This window comes from Citrus sinensis, chromosome 5 (assembly GCF_022201045.2).
Source record: "Citrus sinensis cultivar Valencia sweet orange chromosome 5, DVS_A1.0, whole genome shotgun sequence".
Classification (NCBI taxonomy): Eukaryota; Viridiplantae; Streptophyta; class Magnoliopsida; order Sapindales; family Rutaceae; genus Citrus; species Citrus sinensis.
Window position 1 is genome coordinate 11695346 of NC_068560.1, and position 7518 is coordinate 11702863.

The window sequence follows — 7518 nt, forward strand, 5'->3', positions numbered from 1 at the left end:
TTATTATTATTATCAATTATATTGAGGTAAAAAAATAAAAAAAATAATATTTTAGTTATTAATTATTAATATACACAATAAAAAAGTAATATATACATGTTTATAAATATGTAAATAAGTTATATTTAATATTATGCCTATTTTAGTCATTTGTTCCTTTGTAGCAGTTCAACAATAAGATTTGCCAAATACATAGTATAGCTTTTAAAACTCACAACAATTCTAAAATGAAATTTTACCAAACGTTCAAATGATTTTCTTCACAACTCAATATTTCTACAGTACAACTAGTATCAATTATTTTTAAAATACTGTACTACCAAACTGGCCTTTTAAGTGTTACGAATTCCTCTTACACTGATTGCAAAATCTAATTAAGCATTCTTCTCTTGGTCGCTCTGATCTAATCCAAGTCAACTGGCTCACATGGATTATGCGATGAGTTTTCACTGAGCTGATCGCTCGAGTCTATTGGCTACCTCTAAATCCTCCGAATGCTTGCAAATAATCAGAAAAGTGCATTCTTTTACAAATCAGAACACGTTTGCTGCACAAAAAGTGAAAACAAAAGCAGACCAACCAACCTACCATCTACTCCCCAAAAAATAAAATTAAAAAATGGTTAGCACTTTTCACTTTTCTCTTTATATGACTCTTACTTGATTCCTTAAAATCTTTCAAAATATTGCGTTTGAAAGTATTTCAATGTCCCAAAATTAGTCTTATTTGCTGTAGAATTATAAAGAACAATATTTTGAAAATGTTAGTGGAGTAGCTTTTTAGCACTAATTACTTCTCTGCTCCAAGTCGAAAATGTGTTTTTTTCTTTTTTAATTCTTTCATTGATGCTTGATCGACCCATGTCCAGTTCCTCAAGCAGACACGCACAAGCATGTGAAGCTTGCTAAATTATTGATGGTGGTGGGGTCTTTTTTCGTTTTCACTTTAGTGTAATCAACTGAAGCCTGCTATTGGTGGATGGACTGTCTTTGTTTTCACTTTAGAGTGATTTCAATTTTGTCTATTTTTTTGAAAACATTTTAATCGCGTTTACTTTTACTAAGCTTTTTCGTTTTGCTTGACCCGACATCTGCCTTTCTGGAATCTGGTAACAGTGAGTTATATCATTGCGGAATTGCCAAATTATGAGTAAGAAATGTGGTGGCCTCTGTTTCTCTTTTCACTTTTATTATTGGAAAGGGATTTCTAAGCTTGCTAGACAAATCCTTTACAATCACAAACTCATTCTGCTTATCCATTTTCTCACCTGTTTAATTTTCTCATTTTGCTATTCACAACTCATAATTCTGTTTCTTTCTTTCTTTGCCCGAAAAACAAAAATGTCAATCATCGGAGAGGCAATTCTAAAGGCGTGCATAGAGTTGCTTGTCGATAAATTAACTTCAAAAGGGCTTCAGTTCTTTGCACATCAGGAGCAGATCCAGGCTGATCTAGTGAAGTGGAAGAGGATGTTGGTGAAGATTAAGGCGGTGCTTGATGATGCTGAGGAGAAGCAGAGAACTGATCAGTCTGTCAAGATGTGGCTTGGCGACCTTCACAATTTGGCTTTCGATGTTGAAGACTTACTGGAAGAGTTTCAAACTGAGGCTTTCCGGAGGAAGCTGCTTCTTGGAGAACCAGCTGCTGCTGCTCATGATCACGATCAAACCAGTAGCAGTCGTGGAAGCACCACAACTAAGTTTCGGAAGCTCATTCCTACTTGCTGCACTACTTTTACTCTAGACTCGATTAAGTTCGAATACGTCATGATATCCAAAATAAAAGAGATCAACGACAGATTTCAAGAAATTGTGACACAGAAAGACTTGCTGGATTTGAAAGAAAGTTCGGCTGGGGGGTCCAAAAAAGCAATGCAAAGGCTACCCACAACCTCATTGGTGAATGAAGCCAAAGTATATGGCAGAGAAACTGAAAAGAAGGAAATTGTTGAATTGTTGTTGAGGGATGATTTAAGAAATGATGGTGGATTCTCTGTTATTCCTATTATAGGTATGGGCGGGCTGGGAAAAACCACTCTTGCTCAGCTTGTCTATAATGATCATCGAGTGCAAGATCATTTTGATCTCAAGGCATGGACGTGTGTCTCTAATGATTTTGATGTTATCAGGTTAACAAAAACAATTCTAAGATGCATTACTAAGCAGACTATTGATGACAGTGATTTAAATTTGCTTCAAGAGGAGCTAAACAAGCAGTTATCTCGAAAGAAATTTTTGCTTGTTTTAGATGACGTTTGGAATGAGAATTACAGTGACTGGGTTGACATGAGCCGTCCACTTGAAGCTGGCGCACCAGGAAGTAAGATTATTGTTACAACCCGTAATCAAGAGGTTGTAGCAATCATGGGGACTGCTCCAGCTTATCAATTGAAAAGGTTGTCAACTGATGATTGTTTGTCCGTATTCACTCAACATTCATTGGGTTCAAGAGATTTCAGTTCAAATAAGTCATTAGAGGAAATTGGCAAGAAGATAGTAATCAAATGCAACGGCTTGCCCTTGGCAGCAAAAACACTTGGAGGACTTTTACGTGGTAAGCATGGCCCAAGTGACTGGGAAGACGTGCTTAATAGCAACATATGGGATTTACCAGAAGATAGATGCGGTATTCTACCAGCCCTTAGAGTGAGCTATTATTATCTTTCTCCACCTTTGAAACAATGTTTTGCATATTGCTCATTGTTACCAAAGGATTATGAATTTGAAGAGGAGGAGATAATTTTGTTATGGATTGCTGAGGGTTTCTTGGATCACGAAGATAGAGACGAGGAAAAGGAAGAGTTAGGCCACCAGTTCTTTCAGGAGCTATGTTCAAGGTCGTTTTTCGAAAAATCAAGCAATGATACATCAAAATTTGTGATGCACGACCTTGTTAACGACCTTGCTCGATGGGCTGCGGGGGAAATATACTTCATAATGGAGGGTACGTCGGAGGTTAACAAGCAACAAAGGATTTCCAGAAATCTTCGTCATCTATCATACATTCGTGGAGAATATGATGGTGTTAAGAGGTTTGCGGGCTTCTATGATATCAAATATTTGCGAACCTTTTTGTCAATAATGTTGTCAAACAATTCTCGTGGATACTTGGCTTGTAGCATTCTTCATCAATTGCTTAAACTACAGCAGTTGAGGGTTTTCTCCTTGTGCGGATATTACATTTATGAGCTACCAAATTCAATTGGTGATTTGAGGTATTTACGGTATCTAAACCTATCCAGAACTAATATTAGAAATTTGCCTGAATCAATCACCAAGCTTTACAATTTGCATACACTTCTATTGGAAGACTGTGATCGACTAAAGACGTTGTGTGCAGACATTGGAAATCTCATCAAATTGCATCATCTCAAAAATTCAAATACAATTTCATTACAGGAAATGCCACTACGATTTGGTAAGTTGACTTGTCTCCAAACGTTGTGTAATTTTGTTGTTGGAAACGACAGGGGTTCTAGGTTACGGGAGCTGAAATTCTTGATGCATCTTCGTGGGACACTTGACATTTCAAACTTAGAGAATGTAAAACACGTGGGTGATGCCAAGGAGGCTCACTTGTCTGGAAAGAAGAATCTTAAAGTGTTATTGCTTCGATGGGCACGTACAGTTTTGACTCTAGAGTGCCAGAAACTGAAACACGTGTGCTTGACATGCTGAAACCTCATCAAAATCTCGAAGAATTTTGTATCAATGGCTATAGAGGTACAAAATTTCCAATTTGGTTAGGCGATTCTTCTTTGTCAAAGTTGGTGACCCTAAAATTTCAATATTGTGGCATGTGTACTTCCTTGCCGTCAGTGGGGCAATTACGCTCTCTAAAGCATCTTGAAGTACGTGGAATGAGTGGCGTAAAAAGATTGAGTTTAGAGTTCTATGGGAATGATTCTCCAATTCCTTTTCCGTGCTTGGAGACTCTTCATTTTGAAGATATGAAAGAATGGGAAGAATGGATTCCTCGTGGATCCAGTCAAGAAATTGAAGGGTTTCCTAAGTTGAGAGAGCTTCATATTTCAAGATGTTCTAAACTGCGAGGTACATTGCCAGAACGCCTTCCTGCATTGGAGATGTTTGTCATTCAAAGCTGTGAAGAATTGGTAGTTTCAGTTATGAGTCTTCCAGCTCTTTGCAAATTCAAAATTGATGGATGTAAAAAGGTTGTGTGGAGAAGTACAACTAAACATCTTGGATTGCAAAATTTAGTGGTTTGTGGAGATACATCAAATCAAGTGTTTCTCGCAGGGCCATTGAAGCCACAACTACCAAAATTAGAAGAATTGGAGATAAATAATATGGAAGAGCAAACATATATATGGAAGAGTCATTATGGATTATTGCAAGACATAAGCTTTCTCAGAATACTGCACATTGGAGGGTGTCCCAATCTTCAATCCTTGGTAGCGGAGGAAGAACAAGAACAACAGCAGCTCTGTGATTTGTCATGCAAACTTGAATATCTAGGATTGAGTTATTGCCAAGGCCTTGTGACGCTGCCACAATCACTGCTCAGCCTTAGCTCCTTGAGAGAGATATACATCAGAAGCTGCAGTTCCCTTGTTTCCTTTCCTGAGGTTGCTCTGCCTTCCAAGTTGAGGTTAATAACAATTTGGGATTGTGAAGCACTGAAATCATTACCTGAGGCATGGATGTGTGAAACCAATTCATCTCTCGAGATATTGAATATCGCTGGTTGCAGTTCGTTGACATATATTGCCGGTGTCCAGTTACCGCCGAGCCTTAAGATGCTGTTGATCTTCGATTGCGATAGTATAAGAACTTTGACAGTGGAAGAGGGCATCCAGAGCAGCAGCAGCAGCAGCAGCAGCAGGTACACTTCATCTCCTCTTGAGCACTTAGTAATTGGCCGATGTCCATCTCTTACATGTTTATTTTCAAAAAATGGGTTACCTGCCACGCTTGAGTCCCTTGAAGTTGGCAATCTGCCTCAGTCTCTTAAGTTCCTTGATGTCTGGGAGTGTCCAAAGCTGGAGTCGATAGCAGAAAGGTTGAACAACAACACATCTCTCGAAGTGATTGACATTGGGAATTGTGAAAATCTGAAAATTTTACCGAGCGGTTTACATAATCTCTGCCAGCTTCAACGGATTAGCATATGGTGTTGTGGAAACCTAGTGTCCTTTTCCGAAGGAGGATTGCCATGTGTGAAGCTGACTAGGCTGGAGATATCTGAGTGTGAGAGACTAGAGGCCTTACCCAGGGGATTGCACAATCTGACCTGTCTTCAACATTTAACAATAGGAGATGTCCTAAGCCCTGAGCGTGATCCTGAAGATGAAGATCGCCTTCCCACCAACCTTCATTCACTTAATATTGATAATATGAAGAGTTGGAAGTCATTCATTGAGTGGGGCCAGGGAGGAGGGGGATTGAACAGATTCTCCTCTCTGCAGCAACTTAGAATCAGAGGACGTGATCAGGATGTGGTGTCATTTCCACCGGAGGAGGACATAGGACTAGGATTAGGAACCACGCTTCCTCTTCCTGCCACTCTAACATATCTGGTGATTGCTGATTTACCAAATCTGGAACGCCTGTCTTCTTCAATTTTTGATCATCAAAACCTCACTAAATTGAAACTCTGTAATTGCCCCAAGCTCAAATACTTTCCAGAGAAGGGCCTGCCTGCCTCTCTTTTGCGATTAGAGATCTCGGGATGTCCCTTGATCGAAGAAAGGTACATAAAGGATGGAGGGCGGTATCGGCACTTGCTAACCTATATACCTTGCATCATAATAAATGGTAGACCAGTGGATTTGGATTTGAAACAGAGGAGGATCGAGTACTGAACTGTATAATTTAATTAATTATTATTACTGCATGGGTTTGTAAATTTCTTTTAAAACAGAGGACAATATCGGCATTTGCCATTTGGACTGTATTAATTAATTTCTTATTGGGGTGGGTGTAATATGCGACGGCCTCTATGTAATTCTTGATGTTATTATTGTTGATGTTGTATCTTGGTATTGTCTTGATGGCTTGGCAGACTTTGGGCAGCTGAGTTCCAAAAGATGTGCGCCTTTGTTGACCTGGTGTTCTACTGATATACAAGTATGTGGCTAGAGTCTAGTTGATAATTTTCTTTAATCTGTTGAACAGAACAGATTTTCCTAAATGAATTTCAAAATTAAAAATCAATATGAGCTTGTGCTCTATCATGCATTTTCTATGTACTTTTAATTGTTTGAGCTCATAATCTAAGACATCAAAACGTAGATTCTGTTCTAGCAACTGTTCTTCACTTTAAATTTGGGATTGATTTTTAGCTTTAAGTCCTATGACATCCCAATACATATACATGACTAAAATACCTAGTGGCCAACAGTACATAATGGATGGCCATCTAATTCCCCACGACTTACAGTAAAATTAAATAAGAAACTCTAATACCATCAATTCCGCGTTTTAATTTCAAGTGATTTAATTTTGTATATTTAATTCAGTAAAATTGTAACTTTCATTGCAGTTAGACACAGATCAACTGACTACGAATACACTTTGTTTCTCTAGTTATCTAAGTTTGAATAAAAATAAAGTTCAAGGTTGATATTTAGTGAGCGAAGTTTTTCATCCAAAATCTTCTTTAAAAGAAGAAACCAATCTCACAGAAACGAACAAAGATCCAAGAGTGAGAGGAAACTTTTTAATTCAGTTCTAGAAAAAACGAGAAAAAAAACTGCCAAGAAAAAAATCACAACGTTCGTTTTTCGAAACAATAGAAAAATGAATAATGGTAAATATTTATCCTGTCCGTTTTTCTCTTTTTATTTACCCTACCGAACTTGTAGGTTCCTTCATTATTTTCTATTTTCCCATCTTTTTTAAAATCTCAAACTCGTCAAATATTTTGATGATTACTTTGTAAAAGTCAGAAGTTTATATTTCATTGCTTTCAATTAGTTGAGCCTTAACAAACTAAACTTGTGCCTTAACTGCAGTTCAATTCTTTTCCGTACAGGATTTCACTACTTTCATTTCCTATAATTCCTTCCGTTTCTTCAATTCAATTACTTGATCAAGTCTACCCGCATGTGAACTTATGGATAGCCAAAAACGACTGATTTTCAAGAATTTATGATTGCCTCGTAATTTAATTGTGTTATGTGTGTATATAAAAAAATCAAATCTCTTGACATTCTCTAGAGTCTTCGGTCAGAATTAGTTGAAGTCAAGTGATACAATAAAGTCAAAGCATTGCATATATATATTTTACTTTTAATTGTCAATTTTTTTATTGCAAATAATATTAAATTTTTGTAGCATCATTTTATTGCCAAATATTTTTCAATAACTACCTATTTCATTATTATTTGAATATCGTTATCTATCATTACTCATTACAAGCCGCAAGATCCCAATATTTTATCCTAAGTGATGTGGCAATAATTTCTTAAATGGATTATGATATAATATAATAATTCATTTGGAACTTCTAAAAAATTATTAATGATTTAATAAATTATACATCACTTATGCTACA

The 7518-nt window shown here is 37.0% G+C and overlaps 2 protein-coding genes across 3 annotated transcripts; both read left to right on the top strand.

Annotated features, from left to right (window-relative positions):
- The first annotated feature begins 367 nt into the window (after positions 1–367).
- LOC102622331 (putative disease resistance RPP13-like protein 1) lies at positions 368–3962 on the top strand. Of its 2 annotated transcripts, none has more exons than XM_052442514.1 (2): positions 368–3722; positions 3819–3962. In XM_052442514.1, the coding sequence occupies exon 1, from the start codon at positions 1146–1148 to the stop codon at positions 3675–3677; it is 2532 nt and encodes an 843-aa protein (XP_052298474.1). In that variant the 5' UTR covers positions 368–1145; the 3' UTR covers positions 3678–3722; positions 3819–3962. The 2 variants fall into 2 exon arrangements, with proteins under 2 accessions (XP_052298474.1, XP_052298475.1); XM_052442515.1 differs by lacking the exon at positions 3819–3962 and having other exon boundaries at positions 370–3214; positions 3340–3563.
- Positions 3797–5824, top strand: LOC107175401 (putative disease resistance protein At3g14460). The gene has a single exon (XM_015526811.2). The coding sequence runs from the start codon at positions 3797–3799 to the stop codon at positions 5822–5824; it is 2028 nt and encodes a 675-aa protein (XP_015382297.2).
- Positions 5825–7518: the final 1694 nt, after the last annotated feature.